A 22,254-nucleotide genomic window follows, 5' to 3' on the forward strand; every position below is an offset into this window, starting at 1 on the left:
TTTACAGCATTCTTATGCCACCTCTCAAATATAAAGATACTAAACTCTAGTATTAAAAAGCCCCAGCCCAGTATAACAAACATAAATAAACAACACCAGACGGATTAAAATAATATTTTCCAGGTTGAACATCTCCATATTGGTTTTCTCTCCACCCTTTCATAAAAAATTACACCGTTGGCCAATTTCTCCACCAAGTCACCCCAGAGCCTTTTTATTTCTTGTGCCACAGAAAACGTCCAAGGTTTGCTCGCTTTCCAGCGAAGCTCCTCTTGCAATGGAAGAACAATGGAAGCCGACTCCACCCCAGGGGAAGAGTTCCTTTCGTTCTTCCCGGCTCGTCAGGCTCGACCTCCGGCTTTCCTCCTCCTCCTATCGCACGAAGTTCTTGGGGAAGAGCTTGAAGAGCTTCCCTTCCTGGCTGGGTTCAAAGCCGTACTTCTCCAGTTTCTCCGCATCGAAGGTGCCTTCCTCGACGTCCTTCTTGACGCGGGGGGCGACGATCTCTTGGAAGAGGTGGCGGGCGGTGACGGGCGGCTCGCTGCCTGCGGGGGCGCGGTAGGAGACGTACGGCCGCAGCTTGAAGCCGGTCAGGTCGGGCACCACTAGCTTGGGCACCATCTCGGGCACCAGCCTGAACTTCGCGCTGCAAGTGAGGTAACCGGCCGGCTTCGAGCCTCGGCTCTTGTAGAAGGTCCGCGGGCCTCGCTTGCTCGTCCAGGCCGACGTTCGGTCGGCGCCACGCACCAGTCCTCGGGTCAATTCCCCCAAAAGCCCCATCGGAAAAAGGCTATGAGGACAGCGAGAGGGTTTCCGCGCCTTTCCTTCTCTCCTTGACTAATTTTACCTGAAACCGTGAGGCGCTTCCAATTCTCAGCCACCCAGCAACATCGCCAGTCCTCATTGGCTAGGCGACGCGTAAGCTAATCGCCAGCTTCAGTACACAGCCCGGGTTGAAGAGAGAACTATTTCGCTGACCAATCAGAATTACTATTTTCTTCAGAGGAGGCGGTAATATCTCATACGTTAGGTTTCATTCACGCACGTGACATTTGGGTTCCACCCACTCTAAGAAGCTTCTGATTGACTTCTATTCTGATTGACTTCTATTAATCCCCACCCCTCTTGAATGTGCAATTATTACCCCTGGTGAAAATGCTGTGAACTAACGGAAGTGTTTGACGAAATCTCCATAGAGGCCGAAAACACCTCGTGCAGTCTAATCTTCCGGTTTGGTAGCGAAAGCTGTTCTAGCCATCCGGTGCTTCATGGTAAAAAAAAGTCTTGCTTTGCCACAATGAAATACTTTGTTTGACACCGAAGGTCCCAAGGACACCCCTCCGCGGAAGTGACGATTACGGAAACTACTGATCGATGACTTTCTGACCTTTTATGAGTGAACTTTCACCCTGGACCTCTAAGGCTGGACCCCCTTTCACTCTGGAGTCTCAAAGGAGGGGAGGGGGGGGAAAGAGAGCTAACCGTTAGTGATTCGCTTTGCTCTTCCTTCCCCCGGCCCTGACAGCCTGAGGTGGCCGCGCCATGAAGGATGACAACCCATCGCTGGCTCAGGTATGTACTCTCCTTCCTCTTCTGGACTTTTCGGAGTTTCTGTTTTTCCCCTTCTTTCTCACTCTCACAATAGGCTTTTATACATCACTTTCGGGGTTTAAAGTACCTGGCAGACTTTTTCTGGCTTTTCTTGCAACTGCCCTGTAATGTAGGCTAGTCTGGGTGTGGCATATGAGTGGCCGTGTTACTCTACCGAAGAACATTAAAAGTGAGTTGTGACTCATGAAAGTTCATGCTGAAGTCCATGTTGCTGAACTTTGAGGTTGTGTTCGATAGTATTAGGTATGCCACCAGTTCCTTACTTTAAGAAATTATTGTTTGGGTCATGGAAAAGATGACATGCATCATCATACTGCACACAGCAATTTCAATATATTGTCAAGGTGCTATAGGCTAATAAAGTCCTCTTGATGTTCTTATATATGGAAGATCTTTTATTTAGTTCTCATAAGGCTTTCATATGTTCAGGCAGCAACCCAAACCGGTGTTATTATTCTTATGTTGTAGATAAGTGTGTGTGCGGAGGAGAGGAGAGATTTTGAGGAGGTCCCTTGATGAGATTGTGAGGTGGTCCTATATATTTCTGAATCTCCATTTCTACTCATAATCACAGCAGTTCTCCCAAACCCATTACAATATGGAATAAAGGCCTTGTGGGCTAGGAGCTGAAACCTTTCCTGCAGACTTCTCAGTCGAAAGCATATAAAATGCCTCTGAATGTGTGTGCAGAGTATTGGTCTCTGTCAGTCTGGCTCCTGGTCCACCGGTCTGATCCACCAGGCCTTTATGTTCTTATACACTGAATCTTGTTATTATTCTTTAGTATGTTTATATACTGGTAGTTCTTTTTATATTCAAAGTGGTTCGCATTTGTTATATTTTATTTTTAAAATCAAGATGTTGTACTATAAGTAGTTTTGTGTCTGGTAGTACCTCAGAGACCAACAAGATTTTCAGGATGTAATCTTTAGAGAGACAAAGGTCCATTTTCCAGAAATAAGTTGAAATGCAGATGCCTAACCCTTATATCCTAGACCTAGTCAGAGGGGGGGCGCGGTATTGCAAAGATGGGAGTCAGGATGTAAAAGTACAAAAAAAAATGTAACCAGTGTAATTACAGCAGTGGATAAATCCTTAGGTGCAAAAAATTAACATTTATAGTGAGATAAGATTTTCTCCCTGTTCAGCCCCGGGCAGTTCGTTCTGAAGTAAATGTATTCATGTGCAGCTATCTCATGCTGTAATCTCTCTTTGAAGTGTCTCTGTTTGAGGACAGCTTATCATATTCTTCCCTACTCTATTTTATTCTCATGGTAACCCAGGTAGGTTAGGCTGAGTGTGATTAGTTTTTTTGGGGAACCATGAAAAATATATAAATGATGGGGTGGATCCAACTTGAGAAATCATTGGAGAGTGTCCTTTGGCCACCAAAAGTGCTGTGCTGTGTCTCATGAGACCTGAATGAACAGAAGTCATATGAATGAAAGTGAAAAAGCTGATTGGATACAACTCATTAGCATTACCAATAGTAAAAACTGAACTGACCGCAGCATTGCTAAACCAGCCCAGTATTTGAAGACCTCCCACCGCTGGCTTGTAAATCCAGCCTCATAAGGACCTGAGAGTCCTTCCCCTCACCTGCTATCTCAAATGACTGAAGAACCCTTCTCCTTCACCCCAAATCCAGCTTAAGTAAGGTGTGACTACGTTGCACTGTCTGCCATGGGCTTTAAGTGCTGGGCCAGGTAAACTGGCTTTAGCTGAATTAGAGATCATTGATTTACTTCTTTATTGGATGCCACTTTTGTGAACTTTCCTTTAAAACATTGTTCAAAAGCAGGTGTTTTGAGTGTTGCAGCTAATGAATCATATAATCATGGCAAATTAGTTGTGACTAAGACATGTTGCAACAGGTTAGGCATGACTGAAATCACATTCTGGTCAGTGACAATGAATTATGATTAATTGTACTGGGTGGAAAGGGAGGGGTACGACGTTGTTAATTATTGCATTCAATGCTAAAGTTCTTCAAAACAGTAAAGTGCACGTAGGATTCAACCTACAATTATTATGAACATTGCTGCAACTTCTGCGGGTTTCTTGGAGTCTTAGAATAAAACGTCAACATAGCTTCAGAACCTGAATGTACTACTATATGCTGGTTGCTTTGGTTTTGCTCATAGGACGGAGTGCCATGACCCAAATTTCTCTCCCTCCTGTTTTCCCCTTTAGAATTTCAGCCAAGTTTAACTTTTTGTTTTCAACAATTATTTTTGTTATTTTTGTTTTCAAAAATCTTCCTAGTTCTTTCCTTGCAGGGGCTCTGACGTAAAGAGCTAACCAACTAACCAGAATCTTATGGGCCTGGTTGAATTTCATTTAGTTGGCCAGCTGCCAGAAGAAGAAGGAGAGTATAGGGCGATTCGGCCCCCTCCCCCACAATTTACTTGTGAGGAGGTGTTCAAAAGAAGGAAAAGCACTTTGCATATATGCAGAACATTCACTCACAGGAACTCTTGAAAACTAACATTGGGAACTCTGCCTATAAGTCAGCAAGAAGTTCTGTCCAAGGTATATCAAGTAGGATTACCAAGTAAGCAAGTGTCTCTATTAGAATGGTTGATTTGCACACAATTTTTAAATGTTAGTTTATTTAATTTGAGTACTTAGGTTTCCATTTTATATGGGCCATTAAAGATAAAAAACTACATTTGGAATTACATCCAGAAATAGGCTGACAAATAGTTTGACTCTTTTAATATAGAATTAGTAATATTATACGTATGGCCTTGTTGTGAGGCTCCAGTATATTTTTCCATGCTGTGTACTTTTATGTGTATTTTCTAAGCTTGGTACTGAAATTTTGACTTCTTACTGTATCTGCCATAGCGCTGTTTTGTCATACATGAAAATAAAAAGGATCTCATTGCTTTTTCTACCATGTACCAAATCGTTGATTTCTGAAAGTGCTCAACTGTATGACAATAAATGAATTGATCACAGTTCAATTGCTCTGGCATAAGTAGAAACTTCAGGACATTCTCATTATTCACCTGTGTGTACTTATCCTGCAGTTTGGTTCTTAGTCATGAACAGATGGTGGCTGAAGGTGTGCATTTGTATTAACATCATGAATATTTTGTATCTTCATGGTGTAGATGGAGGAAGGACTCCCTGACTGGCTTGCTTAGTCCAAAATTAGTCCCTTTGCCCTGCCCCAACCCTGGCATGCAATGAAGCATAACATGCAAACAATGGCTAACTAGGCATCTATAATTTTTGTCTTTAGGCCAGCTTCTCGACAAGCTCAGACCTGAGAATGCGAGTTCTTCAGTTTGTAGAAGATAGACTGCAGACAACCATGGTAATGTAGCATGTGAATATAAATCAATCCTAGTTCAGGCACTTCCAAAGGGAAGAGAGCACTGAATTGATCTTGCCCTGAACTTTGTTCCAAAGCCAATGATTTAGGTTTCTCTTGTACAACTCCTAGTTCATTGCTGGCACTGTATTAAGGAGGTGATGCTTGTCTCTGGTGCTCCTTATGTGTTGTGGGTTTGTGTATCAGGCTTATAGTTGAAGAAGTCTTATAATTGGGGGAGTCAACGTGTATTAGATTTTAGCAATCAAATCCAGTGGAGTTCTTTCAAACTGAGTGTGGTCATGGTAGGGGAAGCTCAAGTGCTGAGCACTTCCACCAGGCTCGACCTAAGATCGGGGAAAATGCAGTTTTTAAGACTCACATCTCTCGTTTCACTGCGTCTCACAGTTAACTGGAATAATCATTGGAGCAGCAGTCGCCTTGGCCCTTATTGGGATTGTCGTGGGTGTTGTTTACAGGAAGTTCAAACAGTCAAGTAAGTATGACCCTCTTGCTTTTTTCTGGCGGGATGTCTTACAGTAAAGTTTGCTAGTGGATGAGGCAAGGAGGCACCGCTGAAGTAATATTGGAGTGTAGCATGCCGGGATGGCATGTGGGTTTCAGCACTTGTTAAATTGGTGTTGGTCAAAGCCCAATTTCTCCCGCTCTCATGGGCTGTTTCCGCACGGCCTCCTTGCGCCCCCACGCCGCCAAGAGTGCGGGCGGCGTGGGGGCGCAAGCCCGTTCGCATGAACGGGCGAGCTTGACGAAGCGGCTCCCGCATGGAGCGCGGCTTCTCCCGCCCCACTCCGCGGTGTCACCGTGGGTAAGCCTGCTGGGCGTCGCCTTCCCGCCCACGCTGCCCTCCGACCCCTGGAGGTCCGGAGGACAGTGTGGCGGGGCTTCGGCACCAGCAAGCGGCTGGCATTCCGTGGTCGAGCTGAAGAAGGCAGAGACAGTGTCTTCCCAGCCCGGCGGAAGTTCGCGGCTTCACTCTAACAACAACCACTGGGGTTGTTGTTTAGGGCGCCCTGAGGCCGCCCTGGGGGGGGGGAAGCGCATCCAGGTCGCCGCTGCTGCGTTGCAGCAGCGGCGCCTGTGCGAACGGCGGCCTGGGGGCGGCGTTTTTACCGCCCCCAGGCCGTCGTTAATTGGCCGTGCGGAAACGGCCATGGAGATTTTAATGCCCCCTGTAGTCATTTAACAATTTATTTTCATTTCAAAAATGTGTTAAAACAGAAGGAATGGGAAAAATGAGGTTCTGTCAGTAGTGTTAATGTAACTAACCTTTCACAAGCATCAGACTAGCAGTGGTGTGGTGGTTAAGAGCAGGTGTACTCTAATCTGGAGGAACTGGGTTTGATTCTGCGCTCTGCTGCCTGAGCTGTGGAGGCTTATCTGGGGAATTTAGATTAGCCTGTACATTCCAACACATGCCAGCTGGGTGACCTTGGGCTTGTCACAGTTCTTCAGAGCTCTCTCAGCCCCACCTACCTCACAGGGTATTTGTTGTGAGGGGAGGAAGGGAAAGGAGTTTGTGAGCCCTTGAGTCTCCTACAGGAGAGAAAGGGGGAATATAAATTCAACTCTTCTTCTTTTATCTCCCCAGGTCCTTGTTTGCATGGTAACTGTACTGTCTTTGTTAATTCTGAAAAAGTAGGATATATCCCAAAGGAGAGGGAAAGATAGTGGGGGAAGGAACATTTGGATTCCTGAGGCTCTTGCCTTGTGATATTCCAGTGTCCGTTGTCCGTTGTCCACAAAACACTCCACAAAACGTTGTCTACAAACACTCCAGAGATAAGGCCACACTGGAGGTTCAGAACCCACCCTGAGATAAAAGCTGGATGTTGCTCTCACACCATCACCCTCTACAGGAGATGTTGCTATCTCTTGTTGTCATTTTTCTTCTACATTTCCTCCAAGGAGCTCTGGGTTGAAATACACAGTTCTCTCCTGCATTTTATCTTGTATAACTTGGAGGTGAGAGAGTGACTTGGCCAAATGCACATATGACTGTACAAGGATTTGAACCCAGGTCTTTCTAGTCCAAATCCACCACTCTGGCAACTGCTCTGTTCTGGATTCCATAGTCTCAAAACATGAAAGGGTTTTTGGTTCCCTGCACCAAATAGAGAGCTTAGGCAGGGTGCATGAGCATTCCGTTTCTTATTTTGCACCCCAACTTAGCAGCAAGGAATTCCCTTGTAGTGGACAAGTCTGGTATATTCTTGGTTCTTGTCATTAAACAGTCAGGCATATCTTTTTCAGAGCAACCTCAGCCACAAGTGCCTCAGTACCGGTTTCGCAAGAGAGACAAAGTAATGTTCTATGGCCGCAAGATCATGCGGAAGGTAAGAATCTATAGCGAGGTGGAGATTAGTGGCAAGTTCAGCCCAGCAACAGTAATGTGAACCAATCTGGTTACATACCAGAACTCTCCTCTTAGTATTTATGTATGCAAGCTTGGCCTTGGTGAGGTCTGAGGGCCGCTTTGAGAACTGTGCCTCCCCCTTCTCCTTAATCTCTTATAGCGATAAAATGCTGCCGAGTTAGCTTGTCTTCTGTTGGAAATATTTGCCCTAGATTCTCCACTTCCCATTGTTGGTGGCTTTGCAAACTGTCCATGGCACAGCTTTGTACCGACACTTAACTCATGAGCCTTTTCTGAGAGAAGGAACGGTGTTTGGTGCTTGTAACAGTGCTAGAGATAAAGGTGAATGATTGTTTCACAAGGGGAGAGCATAGCTTAGTTGCTGAAGCAACTGGCAAAATCACACTCACACGTTAAGAGATGAGGAGATAATGTGTGTGTATTCATTCACACACATATGCACAGATATATGCCTGGGACTCCCTTACCCCTGAAATGCCGTCTGATGTGGAACATACTGGGGCTTGGGCAGGACTGTGGTCTCTGTAGCCACTAGTGGTCCCTCCTTTTGAGCATCACGCTCGTCTTCCAATGGTGAGATGCTTCTGAACTCCACACCAGTGTTCCATGGGTGATTTTTTTCTGAACTAGGATAGCAGATGAACGACCCGGGCAACCATTGGAAGCATTGTATGTTTTGCTCCTGTAGGTGGCATTCCATACACTTTTGTCAGTAGCTGAACATATGCCCTGGTTTCCAAGAGCCACCTTCCAGCACAGTTAAATATCGTGATGAAAAGAAATGTCCTTCAACAGTGGAAATCATGTTATGCTTCCTAAATAGTTATAGGGGGAAGACTTGCTTGATCTTGCTGTAATTGGAATGCTAATCTGTTACAGGCTAAAATATCTTGGTGGATTATGCCTGCATCTGGAAACCAGTTCCTGAGTTAAATCAGTAGCCTAATTTTAATCTCAAATCACTTGGGCAGGCCCCGCTATCTTCACTGGTACAAAGACCAATTGGAGTTCCACGTTCTTGTAGAGCTGCTTGTTTATTGGTCCAGCAGATCCAGAATTCATACACTCTTCCTGCTTATTCTGTTGCTGAACCAGATCTTGCACTTCGAGGAATCTCTCTTCCTTTTAGGTAACAACTTTGCCAAATTCTCTGGTTGGAAATGCTGTTCCTCGGCAGCGGATGCGGAAAAGAGCCAAAGTGTTGTCCTTAGCAAAGAGGTATGGGGGGCATGCAGGTCAGAGTGACTGTGCTGTTGAAGTGAAACAGGAAGGGCTTCCATCCCCTATATCTCAGATAACTTTTTTTGCACGCTCAAAGCAATAGACAAAGGTGTTGTGTGGATGTGTATATACATGTTTGTTATCATGGAAGTCAGTGTGTGTGGGTGGAGTAAGCACAATGTCTTGAAAGAGCTGACCAGACCCAAGTCACAGGTGGACTAATTGTAAACAGACGGGGAAGCCCGTTGGGGTCAGAACAGGTTAGATCTAGGGTGGAACCGTGTCTAGGCAGAATGCACGGCAGAATCAAATACAGCACGAAAGCATGGCGAAGTCACAAGGAAGATCACAGCAGATTGGAAGGAAGAGACAAGCAGACGAGAGGGAGCAGGCAGTTTGGTTGCAGTGACCTGAGCTGCTTTTTTACTGGCTTCACAAGTGGTTTTATTACTGATCCAACTGTATTGTTGTTGGTTGCATTCAGACCCCCCCCCCCCCCAACCCCCAGTTTGATCAAGCCCCATTTATTTGTGATGACTGAGTCCTGGTGGAGTTGTAGATGGGTTTGTGGCTGGGTTGTGAACCAGAGTTTGTGCTAGTTGTGGTTAATTATGACATTTCAATTCACAAATCAGTTGCACTTCCCCTTGTGGCCCCAGAGATGGCATAATAAGGGAGCTGGAAGGCAGGAGAAGAGGCAGTCTGGGGTTTGAACGTCACTGGTTGTATAAACCATGGCTTCTCATGACATCTGTTTTATTGTTGGCTACATTGCTGTACTAACCGCCTAGGGATCACTATTTTCAGCTGTTGTCTCGCCTGCTTTCTTAATGCTGGTTTTATTTTACCATTGGGTTGTTTTTATTGCTCTCTTTTCTCCTAAATTGCTTTGGGAACCATTGACTGAGAGTTGTGGCTTATGAGAATTTTAATAAATCTTTTTGCTAGTAATGGAAGGATGAAATTGTCCTGTTCCATCTCTTGCAGGATCCTGCGCTTTAAGAAAGAGTCCCCAACCCTGCAACCCAAGGAACCCCCTCCTTCTCTGCTAGAAGCAGACCTAACAGAATTTGATGTGAAGAATTCTCACCTGCCCTCTGAAGTCCTTTACATGCTTAAAAATGTCAGGTAAGTGGTGAAAGTAACAAGAGAGCTGAGACTCTGATGGAATTTAGAGGTCATTACATAAAAGTTTGCATAACAATTAAACGTGATATAATTTGATTCACTCAGTAGCTGTAAAACACATTTAAAACAAAACCCACTCTTTTGGTGCTCTAGATTAGAACATATGAAATTGCCTTGCACTGTTTCAGGCCACGCTGTTTCAGGCCCATGGTCCTCCTGGCCTAATATTGTCTGCATTGACTGGCTGCATCTGTGTATTACCCTGAGGTCTGCTGTCTTTATAGATGGGGAGCAAACCTGAGACCTCTTGCATCCAAAACTTGGGCTCTCCTAAAGTGAAGCTTTAGTCTTTTCCTTGGCCTGACTTCACATTGGCTGAGAAGATGCCTTGGTCAGTTGCAGGGCATTTCAAGCATGCTTCTTTCTCCTCGCCATCACTGTGTCTTTTCCCACAGGGTTCTTGGGCACTTTGAGAAACCTCTGTTTCTGGAGCTCTGCAAGCACATGGTCTTTGTGCAGCTGCACGAAGGGGAGTACATCTTCCGCCCAGGGCAGCTGGACAACAGCATCTACGTGGTGCAGGATGGAAAACTGGAAGTCTGCATCCAGGAGAATGTAAGGCAGCAGGGGAGTTAAATATCCAAGGCCATTTTATACCTCTGACAAAATTAAGCGATAATGCTTTGGGGAGCAGTCCCATTTCTGGCTGCAAAGGATAGAACCAGTGTTGCATATTTGAATGCTTGCTTATGGAGTAACAATCCTACATCTAAGACAGGGGTCTGCAACTTGCGGCTCTCCAGATGTTTATGGACTACAAATCCCATCAGCCCCTGTCAATTGGGCATGCTGGCAGGGGCTGATGGGAATTGTAGTCCATGAACATCTGGAGAGCCGCAGGTTCCAGACCCCTGATCAACAAAGAATAGCATGTTGGGAAGAAGGCCATTGCTTTCACCTCCTGCACCTGAGCTCCCAAAGGCACCTGGTGGGCCACTGCGAGTAGCAGAGAGCTGGACTAGATGGACTCTGGTCTGATCCAGCTGGCTTGTTCTTATGTTCTTAAGAAAGCTAAGCTGAATCCTCCTCCCTGATGTTATTTGTCTCCAGGGACGAGGGTCCCTCCCACACTGATGAAGCTTTCAAAATGCATACCCTTGCTGCCTTGAAGTGGCAGCAATCCCGGCAAAGTTTTCTTTACTTGAATTTGGAAAATATAAACTGGATTTGAATTGTGTAACAGTTTGGAACAGGCACTTGTCTTTATTTCACATCCTAATGTCAATTGTTCCGCTTGTTCATATTTGGGATTGTAGTTCTGTACTGAGTCGACAGACAATGAAGAGCTGGGCTGTTTAAGTCTTACAGGGTGCTGCCACTCCATTGTTTCACGTACAGATGAACTTCTTTTCTGGAGGTGCAAGTTTGCCTTCTTCAAGGCTGGGGAGGTGAATGTTCAGTTGGTCATCCTTTTGCCGTCCTTTATCTTCTGTTCAATGTTTTTTATTCCTATAGGATGGCACAGAAGTTGTGGTGAAAGAAGTTCTAGCAGGAGACAGCGTGCACAGCCTCCTAAGCATTCTGGATGTCATCACTGTAAGTCCACAGCCTGGGTTCAGGGTCTTGGGTTACTTGCTCTTTATGTGAGAGACGCTCTGTTCTGGCAGGAGAGCATGACTTGGCTCTGTGAAGGAACATTTTGGCAGCTGTCAGGAAACCTTGTGACGTGCTCTTTTCAGGGTTGCTTTTACAAAGTGCCTGGCTGCTGAGGTGATAATTGGAGCAGGCCACTCGGGAATGTATTGTGCTGATTTCTGCAGTGGTTGTGCTGGCTCCTTGTTAGCTTTCAGTTTGTGCTCAGAATTCTGGCTGTAATATTTTAAAGGCTGAAATGGCCAGTGTCCATTTCAGAGAACCACCTCCTTCCACAGGAGCCTATCAGAATGCTCAGATCTTCTTTGAAGGCCCTGCTCAATATGCCTTGACTGTCTCAGCAGCATCTGGCTGTGGCAATGGACAGGGTCTTTTTAGCAGTGGGTCCCTTCACTCACTCTCTCCCACCAGAATGATGCTCATTGCATGTGCTGCCAGGCTCAATACAGTGTGCTTGTTTTGACTCTAAAGTCTAGGGAAAATCTACTCCCATATTCTGCTTTTTCTTAAGTCTGGCCCGCAAGTCCCCATTCTAAAATCCATTGCAGGTAGAAGACATGTTGGCATTTCCCATTAGCACGGTCTTTTGCATGGTGGCCCCAGTGAGACGGAACTCCCTTTCTTTTCAGACTTCCTTTCCTACTTCTTTTATTTTTGTTGTAAGAGGCAGGTGAAGCCCTATTTATTCTGCCAGGCTTTGGAGATAGAATTTAAGCTAGGTTATACGTTTCAGAGGTCTGCCATTTTTGAATGGTTTTAGTTGGTTGTATGTTTGGTTTTGAGTGTTTTTTATGCAAACCATATAAAAGGTTGGTAGATGTCTTACTTGTGTTTGATTTGCATTTAATTTTAGTAAGCTTAGGATTGGCTGGCCAGGAAGGCTGCTTAGAAGACATGGCCAGGCTTGCTCAATACTTGTTTGCAAGGCATGAAATAACAAATAAGCCTTCGCACAAAATAACTCTACTCTGTTCCTCAGAAAGATGATTGTTCGGTCAGATGAGGTGCAGCAGTTGAAAAAGTTGTATACTTCCACATTAGAATACAGTTCTGAATGAATATGAGAATTATCATTCATTTTCACTCACTGCCTTTATTTTGTGCATTATTGATCATGACATTTTGAACAAGAGCCTTTGTGCCAAAATGTACTTTTATTTTCAAATGGATGCGGGGAGCAGGGCTAGGTAGGTACTGGGATCCAGGCGGAGCATTCTACAATAAAGAAGGTCTGGCATGCTTTGTTCTGTGGTGGAGGAATATACAGTCTTCTATCACCTTTATGTGGAACAGAGTATAACCTGTAACAGTGTGGGTGAAGTAGTTAAGAGCAGGTGGACTCTTATCTGGAGAATCGGGTTTGATTCCCCACTCCTCCACATGATTGGTGTACTCTTATTGGGTGAACTGAATTTGTTTCCCCATTCCTACAGATGAAGCCTGCTGAGTGACCTTGGACTAGTCACAGTTCTTCTGAACTTTCTCAGCCCAACTGTGGGGTATCTGTGGGGAGAGGAGGCAAAGGAGTTGCTTTGAGACTCCTTACAGGAGAGAAAGGCAGGGTATAAATCCAAACACTTCTTTTACTTGCCACAGGCATTTTGTCCCAATATATAAACAGTCTGAAAAGCGGGGGTGGAGTATCCCCTTTTTTCAACTTACCAAAGTTTGTTTGGTCGGAGGCAAATTGATAAGTGAATATTTGCTTTATTTATGCCCTACCGTTGGAGACCCAAGGTGCCTTGCATCGTTCTTCTCTCTACTATATCCTTACAACAACCCTTAAGGTAGATTAGACTGAGACCGTGTATGATTAGGTCAAGATCACCCAACAATCTTCCACAACAGAATGTGGATTAGAACCTGGACCTCCAGATCTTAGACTCTAGTCACTGAACAATACTGTCTCTCACTTACCTAGCTCTCTTATTTGAATAGATTGTCTCGAGTGATCAGATCCTGCACCTTGTCCTTGGCCCACTCTGTTTATGTACGAGTCTTAATTGGGTTCACCTTTTGTCTGTGGAGCAGTTGGCAGGGTTAATGTTAAGCATTCAGGCTGTAGCCCCTGGGCCAGCTTATTGCTTGGTCAATTACTTTTCCTAATATTCTGTAATTAAAAATCAGTCAGCCGTTTGGGAGTATAGCAATTATGATTGTGTAAAAACAGGTGATGACTTTCATTTTTTTTCCTTGTGGCCGTGGAAGGTTTTGTGTTTTGGAGAAAGCATGTTTGGGGGTTAATGGAGCAGAGGACTCTGGGATGAGGCCAGACTTTCCAGTTTGTGGGGATACTCCTGAGATTTCCCTGTTCCTGTCAGCTTTAACGTAGGCTGCCTCAGGAAATTCTGGCATGTGCTCTCTTTGCCAGGATGATGTTACCCAATATTGCCCAAGAGGTGTGGATCAATGAGGCAAAGAGTGGAGGAGGCAACATGTTCCAGTCCTTCTGGAGCAGAAGTGGCATAGTGGTTTAGAGCAGGTGCACTCTAATGTAGAGAGCCGGGTTTGATTCCCCACTCTGCCGCTTGAGCTGTAGAGGCTTATCTGGGGAACTAGATTAGCCTGTGCACTCCAACACATGCCAGCTGGGTGACCTTGGGCTAGTCACAGCTTTTGGAGCTCTCTCAGCCCCACCCATCTCACAGGGTGTTTGTTGTGGTGAGGGGGGTGGGTGGGAAGGGAAAGGAGATTGTAAGCCCCCTTGACTCTCCTTACAGGAGAGAAAGGGGAGTATAAATCCAAACTCTTCTTCTTCTTGCAGCATGTGATTGAGAATCACTACTCTTATGCCAATGTGTAATCCTGTGGGGCAGCATCTTGGCCCCTCGCTTCCTTATTTGCAAGAGGCATCCCTTAGAATGGTGGTGTTTTCCTGTCATGTAAATGCAGCTTTTGGGCAAACCCACATCTCTCTGCTTGGCAGTCCTAGGAGGAAAGAACAAGGGAGCTGCTAAGGGGAAGAGGCTCACGGAGACCTGAGTGTGTTTTCTCCATTCTGTTTTGCAGGGTCACCCTGCCCCATACAAGACAGTTTCTGCTCGAGCAGCAATACCTTCCACCATCCTGCGGCTTCCAGCTAATGCATTTCATGATGTTTTTCAGAAATACCCTGAGACTCTTGTGAGGGTCGTGCAGGTGAGGTTGATGTGGTTCTGTAGTGGAATGTTCAACAAACACTTTTTAAACACTTAAACACTTTTTAAAGCTTGACTTTTTAAACACTTAAACCCGTGGCAGAGCTACAAGGGGACGAGGGGGTGCGCCGTGCACTGGGCACACGCCTGGGGGGGCGAAAAATCACCCCCAGGCCCCTCCCCTTCCCCCGCCCCCTCGCGGCGCCTCCCTGCGGCGCCCCCCACCCCCCTTCCCACACTTACCTTAGTTCCTTTCCTTTTCCTAGAACTTTTTCAGGCTGAAAAAAAAGGCCTGTTCACAGTACAGGCTAAAAATGGCCTGAGGAACTACAGTTCCCAGGAGACCTTGGGGCTCACAGGTGACCTTGGGGGGGAAGGTGGCGCCACGGGGGCGCCATGGGGGGAATATAGACTACGCACCGGGCACAGTTTGACCCAGCTACGCCTCTGACTTAAACACTTGTTAAAGCTTGACTGAGTGTCTATGAAAATGGTTGTATCATTGGTGGTTGGAGCTGGATGTATCCATCCCATTCAGGACAATCCATTAAGCTATGTTCTGTATAAGCACTGTGCACTCTTGTGCAGCTCCTCTCGATGTGAATCTATGAAGCTGCCTTGCTTCATTTAGCTCAATACTTACTCCAGAGTAGCTGCTGCTGTCCAAGGTTTTGTGCAGAGACTGTTCCCCAACACTGCTATTTGAGAGATGCTGGGAATTGAACCTGCAAAGCACAGCCCCCTATTCAACGGGGCTTATGTGAGAGAGTATCCTAGTGAACCACATGCCATATTTGTTGGGTTTTCTCCCTTTGGTACCACATTATGGGAAAGATTTTTGGAATGTTAGTTCTGGAATTACCCCACCAAGTAAAGGTGGTTTTCCATCCTCTCTCTTTGCTCTGTTGAAGGATGAGGATATCTGTTGTTCTTCTTGAGCAAACTTTAATCACCAGTAAGCAGATCCCTCTTGAGAGCCACCATTACTAGTTTTCTTGCTTGATTTTGATCCTCTACTCTTAGATCATCATGGTGAGGCTCCAAAGAGTAACCTTCCTGGCTTTGCACAACTACCTTGGCTTGACCACTGAACTCTTCAATGCTGTAAGTATAACACAGTTAATGGCCCAAGGGCAGGTTCAGAGTAATCTGATTAAAGATTCAATGTTCCTCATTCCTGCTTGCAGAGGATGTGTTGGTATTAGTCTTACAGGAGCACTTGAAGCTGCCTTACACCTGAGTCAAACCACTGATCCACTTACCTCAATATTACCTGCTCTGACTGGCAGCGGCTCTTCATGGTCTGTGGTGGAGAAATTTCTTTTCCTGCAACTGAGATCTTTTAAACTGGAGATACCAGAGATGATGATGATGGTTTATTAGATTTCATAGACCGCCTCATCCCCAAAGGGCTCTTGATTGAACCTGGGATCTTCCACATGGAAAGAGTGTGTGTGCCTTGCTATAAAGTCCATCACTTTTAAAAAACTGAGATTAAGCACATCTTGAACTTACTCATACTCCATATAGCTCTTAGGAGGAGTCATAAACTGATAGTATCACCCCAGTGCTCAAAGACCTGCTCTGGTTGCCCATTTCTTTACAGGCACAATTTAAAGTGCTGGTTCTTACCTTTGAGGACACAAACCAGGACCAGAGTTTTTTCTTCTCTGGTCCCAGCCTTTTGGAACACTTTTTCAGGTGAGATCCAGGCCTGTGAGACTTGGTGACAATTTTGCAGGGCCTGTAAGATGGAGCTGTTCTGCCAGGTTTATGGCTGAGGACAGCAACTAGTTGGCCTCCCCCCCCCATTAATTTCTAGCTTCCTTCCATCCATGTGTCATTTGTGGTCTTATCTGTACCCAGTACGGCATCCCTCCCTGCACACACTAAAGCGTGGCATATTTGTCTGGCTTTAGGGGAGCCTTGTAGTTTGAGTTTTGGCTTGTGGTTCGGAGTTAGAGCCACAGAAGGGACAAAAAGCACTATCCACCCAGATCTGATGATTCCTGATCTGAATTGCAGTTCCCATGCCTCACTGCATCTCTTTTAATGTCATGTCCTGCCAGGAGAACCAAGCCATCCCACTGGTGTCAGTTGCAAGCGTAACCTTTGGCGGAAATACCAACAAAGCTGTGAAGAGGCAGTTGTCTAACCTGTCAGAGGAGGAGCGGGCAGAGAGGCTGGAGAAACAAGGGGATTCTTTGGAGACTGGTAAATATTCCCTTCTTAGAGGTTGCTCTGAGTTCCATGACCCAGGCTTTGTGTCTGAAGACTCCTTGCCACTTGCTTAGAGGTATTTGGTACACCTCCCTCAAGTCCATACGGAGCAGTTGTGTCCATACAGATGCTCTAGTGCAGAATGTGCTGTGAAAATTCCTCTTTGGGGCACATGAAAAACCAAGCATTCCTTGATGACTGAATGCTCACATCTTGCTGGCAAGGTCAGTTCATCCAGAGTGGTGTAGTGGTTAAGAGCAGGTGGATTCTAATCTGGAGAACTGGGTTTGATTCCCCACTCCTCCGCATGAGCGGCAGAGTCTCATCTGGTGAACCAGATGTGTTTCTGCACTCCTACATTCCTGATGGCTGACCTTGGGCTGGTCATAGTTCTTTGGCATCTCTCAGCCCCACCTGCCTCACAAGAGGTCTGTTGTGGGGAGAGGAAGGGAAAGAAGCTTGTAAGCCACCTTGAGTCTCCTTACAGGAGAGAAAGGTGGGGTATAAATCCAAACTCTTCTTCTGCTACGTGGTATTCTGATCACCTGACTGCTTGCTTGGGCCCTGACCATGGAAATGCTCAGCTATCTTTTGCCTTGGAGCTCATGTGTCTTTCTAGTGTGGCAAAGACCTTGGACTTGGTAATTGGCTTGGGTTCATGCTGAGAACATGGTACAGAATGAGGATTCTGCAGTTGCACCTTCCCTCTCCCAGGTGCAAAGAGCAGAATTTGCTTAACTATAATCCCATGTATGGAAAAGATTGTCATGGAACCCTTTGTTAATCCCTCCCCAAGTAACAATGAAGACATCTTTTGTCTTGTATATCTGTGTTGGAAAAACATTGTGTCTTGGGACCTTGGTCTGGTCATTGTGTTTATGTTCTGAATCACAGATGCAGGGAAGGCTCCTGGATCTGAGAGTACCCTCAGAAGGGGCTCAACTCTGATGTCTCCCTCTGGATCTGCTGACAGTACTGGTGAGCAGGAGCTTGGAGCAGGGACAGTGGGGTTGGGGAACAGAGTTTTAGAAGATCCCTGCCCTGAGGAGCTTGCAGTATAAAATTGCCCTAAGGGAAGAGATGGAAGTGGAGAGAATTCATTCATTCCTGTTATATTTGTTTAGCCTTAGCTTTAGTAGGGCAGATAGGGTTAAGGAATTGTGCCCAAATTTTTATAGAGCAGGTGGTTTTTGAGGAGGGAGCTCAAGGAAATGAGTGAGGTGGCATCATGCAGGTGACCTGGCAGGCAGTTCCAGGCATAAGCGAGCCAGCATGGTGTTGTGGTTAAGAGCAGGTGCACTGTAATCTGGAGAACTGGTTTGAGTCCCCACTCTGCTACTTGAGCTATGGAGGCTTATCTGGTGAACCAGATTAGCTTGTTCACTCCAATACACGCCAGCTGGGTCACCCTGGGCCAGTCACAGCTCTTCGAAGCTCTCTCAGCCACACCCACCTTACCGGGTGTTTGTTGTGGGGGGGGGGAGGGAAAGGAGATCGTAAGCCCCTTTGAGTGTCCTTATAGGAGAGAAGGGGGGGATATAAACCCAAACTCTTCTATATCTGGGAGACTCCAAGTTCGAATCCCCAGTTGTGCCATGGAAGCTTCCTGGGTGACCTTGGGCCAGTCACACTCTCACTTCCTAACCTAACTGGCAGAGTTGTTGTGAGGATGAAATGGAAAAGAGAAGAAGAGGAGTTTGGATTTATATCCCCCCTTTCTCTCCTGTAGGAGACTCAAAGGGGCTAACAATCTCCTTGCCCTTCCCCCTTCACAACAAACACCCTGTGAGGTGGGTGGGGCTGAGGGAGCTCTGAAAAGCTGTGACCAGCCCAAGGTCACCCAGCTGGCGTGTGTGGGAGTGCACAGGATAATCTGAATTCCCCAGATAAGCCTCCACAACTCAAGCGGCAGAGCTGGGAATCAAACCCGGTTCCTCCAGATCAGAGTGCACCTGCTCTTAGCCACTGCGCCACTGCTGCTCCTCTGAGAATAATGTAAACTGCATTGGGTCCTCATCGGGGAGAAAAGTGCTGGGTAGCCCCTCCTCAGAGGAGAAGGACGCTCGAGCTCTCTCATAAGCCATGTATATCATATATACTGTACACAGTAGTCCAATAAAGCTCACCCAGTGAGATGCTTGTGTGCTTGCTGTATTGAATTGCAGCAGCAAAAAGCAAGCCAAAAGAATAACAAATGAAGTAAACAAGGACTGCAAAAGGGAAAGGGGAGACTAATTGACAAGAGTCGAAGACATTTGAATCGCTAAGTGGTGGTGGAACTGAAGAAGTGAACGTACTGGACAAGGGTATATCAGGGGAGGAGAATGAAGGGATTGGGAGTAAGACCAGGAAGGACTTCAGAGCTTAGGATGAGGAGTTTTTATTGGGTCCAGAACTGAACAGGAGGTGGGTGGAAGGATTTAGAACTGTGTGATGTGCCTCTGGCGCTCAATGTCCCTCCAGATCACTTCTTAATCTGCCCTTTTTTGGGGTGGGGATGAGTAGACATGCGATAGAAGCCTAGGCAAATGCTGTTTGAAAATATAGTTACATAACTCTATCCTGTTTTGTAGGAACCTCTTCTGGAGCAAAAGCTGACCTGGACATGGCTTATGAGAGAGCTCGAGTGTCCTTCTCCGAGGAGGGGCTACCCAGCACTGCTGCATACAAGGTAGACTTTCCTGGAACCTGGTGCTTTTATTTTTTTTTAGTGAACTGAACCATAGTCCTGAGCAGGGGGTGGGGGGGCTGTTCTGATTTTTGTCATATACCTGTGTCTTATTGTTGTGAATTTCATTGAGAGCCTTAGTTATGAAGTGGTGAGAATGCTTAACAATATATATATATGGATAACTGTACAATATATATGGATAACTGTAGACAGTACTCCAGTAAAGCTCACCCAGTGAGATGCTGTGTGCTTGCTGTATTGAATTGCAGCAGCTAAAAGCAAGCCAAAAGAAGACCTTACCTTAATAACAATCAATGGTGGGATTCAGCCGGTTTGCACCACTTCGGCAGAACCGGTTGTTAAAATGGCGCTTGTGAACAACCAGTTGTTAAATTATTTGAATCCCACCACTGATAACAATGAATGGAAAAATAGCTATCTCTTGATCTAATTGTGACCAAATATACAGTTTGGACGGAAGGCTTAATCCCACTGCATCAGTTTCTGTTATCTTTGTGCAGCATATCTTATTTGGCTGAACCAGCTTTTACTTTCCTCTTTTCATGTCAATGGTTTGGAGCAATTTTATTTATTATTATTTATTTATTACTCAAATTTCTATACCGCCCCATCCCCGAGGGGCTCCGGGCAGCATACAACATAAAATTCATACAATGCTGAATAGAGGAGCAAATCAAACAAAAACACAAGAATGAATCACATAAGCTCCATCAGTAAAACTTACTAAAACTCCATATAAAACAGCGGTTAATACAATAAAATAAGAGGCGTCTGCTCAGAAAATTAATTTTAAACACTGCCTTGATTCCAAAAGCATCTAGGGCAGAGTTTCCACCAGTGGCCTCTTCACTTGTCCCTGCCGTATCTGATGCCGCTCACCCCTACCCGCAGAGCAGTCTCGTCACTCTGGGCTGTGGAAGAGGCAGAGGTGGGGCATTCAAAGGCTTGCATTCTAGAACTTGTGACAGGGTTGTTTGTTTTACAGTGATACTAGCATGTGAGAAGTGCAAACGGGTGGTGAGCCTGTGAGGCGGCAGTATCACTTTGGTTGATTTACCTCATCATTATCTGCTCTCCAGGGTTTCAGGCAGAGAGGTGTATTCCCCAACTGGCAGAGCAGGTCTTCCCTGTTGCCCCAGATCCTCTAACTGGACGTGCCAGAGACTGAATCCAGGCACTTCTGCATGCCGAGCTGGTGCTGTACCACTGAGCCACTTTTCTTTCCACTGGAGCACACGCCAACTTCAACTGGTTCTTAGGACACTGTCAAGTCACAGCTTGCTTATGGAGACCCTGTAGTTTTCAAGGCAAGAGATTCAGGGGCAGGAAATAGCAAACCACCTCCAAACGCTTCTTGCCTTGGGCTGAGAGAGTTCTGAAAGAACTGTGGCTGGCCTGAGGCCACCCAACAGATTTCATGCGGAGGGGTGGGGAATCAAACCCAGTTCTCCAGATTAGAGTCTGCCACTCTTATCAGCTGCACCACACTGATTCTCTGTTGCCTGTTAGTAACTGGAAAAGAGAAAAGGTCTTCTACCACCTAAATCACTGACACTCTAGAGCTAAATGGCTGCACTTTCTAGGTCCCGCAGTGTTCCAGGCATCTGACATCCCACTTCCTTTCAGCCAAATAAGAATGTAGACCAGATAATGTATGTTATCACATGTGTGCTCTGTGCAGCATGGCATAAATAACCACTGATGTTTCTGCTTCTGAAAGTCCATCTTGAAGAAGACGGTGACTGTGACAGAAATGCCCTCGGCTGTCTTCCATTACTCGCAGGGCAATCTGGTCGCTCTGGAGCCTGGTGCCAACAAACAGGTGGATAGTATCTTCGAGGCTGCCAAGAAGGATCTCTTAACCTTGATGAAGCTGGACGTGAGTGATTGGGAAGGGTCAGCGTGGGCTTAACAGAGAGTCTGCAGCAAATGGGCTGCTGGCTCTGTGGATTGGCAGTGTCTTGCACTGGAGACTTTCCATGTCCCTTATGGCATGGCATTCTAAACATGACCCGCTTTCCTGCCCCACCACAAACTTTACCAGGCCCCTGCCCAATAGCGATCTGCTTGGTTATTTATTTTTATCTCACATTTCTGATGGAAGTTAGCTCTGAAAGCAGCTTTCTGGAATCAAAATCTGACAGAAACGGCAATTAACGTTTAGTGCAAAAATGTTCCTTTTGTGGGAGGGGAGTTTTCAGCTGGATGGGTTGCATGGCAGCGTCATGTCCTTTCCTCTGATGACTTCATCCGTGGCAATTGGGAGCTGGAGCTGGGTCCATGGCTGCTTTCCCCATTCCTTCTGGCCCCCTCGATAGTATGTTTGGTCCACGTTTTGCCTGTGGTTCCCCTTGTAAAGAAAAGGTCTCCACTGTTTCCATGTGGCAAGAGAAATTTACCACACTTCACCATTTCAGCTGCCTTTATATGCATTTTTCTGTCTCTGTGTGAATGCATTTGCTCCATACCCATGGATTTCATAGTTACGGATACTGGAGGACACCACTTTAATTAAGAAGAGGAATTGGTTTATATACCCCACTTTTTTCTGCTGCAAGGAGTCTCAAAGTGGCTTACAATTGCCTCCCCTCCCCCAATAGCCACCTTGTGAGGTAGGTGGGACTGAGAGAACTGTGACTAGCCTAAGATCACTCAGGAGGCTTCATGTGGAAGAGCAGGGAATCTAATCTGATCTTCCAGATTAGAATCTTCCACTCTTAACCATTATACCCCACTGGCTTCCAGCTAGGAACCCTGACACTCGTGAGAGACAATGTGGACTCTCCAGCCCATTGTCTGGAATACACGTGTAAATCCTAAAACTAGAACGTAGGAATTAGTGATCGGGTGGCCTGAAGGCAAATCCACTCATCTG

At 46.0% G+C, this 22,254-nt stretch overlaps 2 protein-coding genes across 5 annotated transcripts in view; one reads left to right on the forward strand and one right to left on the reverse strand.

The window, feature by feature from the left end:
* Positions 1-99: 99 nt before the first annotated feature.
* MRPL41 (mitochondrial ribosomal protein L41) lies at positions 100-926 on the reverse strand. The gene has a single exon (XM_048512046.1). The coding sequence runs from the start codon at positions 778-780 to the stop codon at positions 373-375; it is 408 nt and encodes a 135-aa protein (XP_048368003.1). The 5' UTR covers positions 781-926; the 3' UTR covers positions 100-372.
* A 242-nt stretch (positions 927-1,168) lies between these two features.
* PNPLA7 (patatin like phospholipase domain containing 7) overlaps positions 1,169-22,254 on the forward strand; it is a 99,141-nt gene continuing 78,055 nt past the window's right edge. The window contains exons 1-14 of one of the 4 annotated variants that reach the window (XM_048512038.1): positions 1,169-1,572; positions 4,862-4,936; positions 5,342-5,429; positions 7,205-7,287; positions 8,458-8,546; positions 9,537-9,677; positions 10,133-10,292; positions 11,193-11,273; positions 14,340-14,468; positions 15,491-15,571; positions 16,537-16,681; positions 17,582-17,665; positions 19,261-19,358; positions 21,100-21,258. In XM_048512038.1, the coding sequence (XP_048367995.1) occupies positions 1,543-1,572; positions 4,862-4,936; positions 5,342-5,429; positions 7,205-7,287; positions 8,458-8,546; positions 9,537-9,677; positions 10,133-10,292; positions 11,193-11,273; positions 14,340-14,468; positions 15,491-15,571; positions 16,537-16,681; positions 17,582-17,665; positions 19,261-19,358; positions 21,100-21,258 (1,443 nt within the window). In that variant the 5' untranslated portion in view covers positions 1,169-1,542. The remainder of the gene's footprint in view (positions 1,573-4,861; positions 4,937-5,341; positions 5,430-7,204; positions 7,288-8,457; positions 8,547-9,536; positions 9,678-10,132; positions 10,293-11,192; positions 11,274-14,339; positions 14,469-15,490; positions 15,572-16,536; positions 16,682-17,581; positions 17,666-19,260; positions 19,359-21,099; positions 21,259-22,254) is intronic. The other 3 variants (XM_048512039.1, XM_048512037.1, XM_048512042.1) reach the window with 3 other exon arrangements.

This window comes from Sphaerodactylus townsendi, linkage group LG12 (assembly GCF_021028975.2).
Source record: "Sphaerodactylus townsendi isolate TG3544 linkage group LG12, MPM_Stown_v2.3, whole genome shotgun sequence".
NCBI lineage: Eukaryota > Metazoa > Chordata > Lepidosauria > Squamata > Sphaerodactylidae > Sphaerodactylus > Sphaerodactylus townsendi.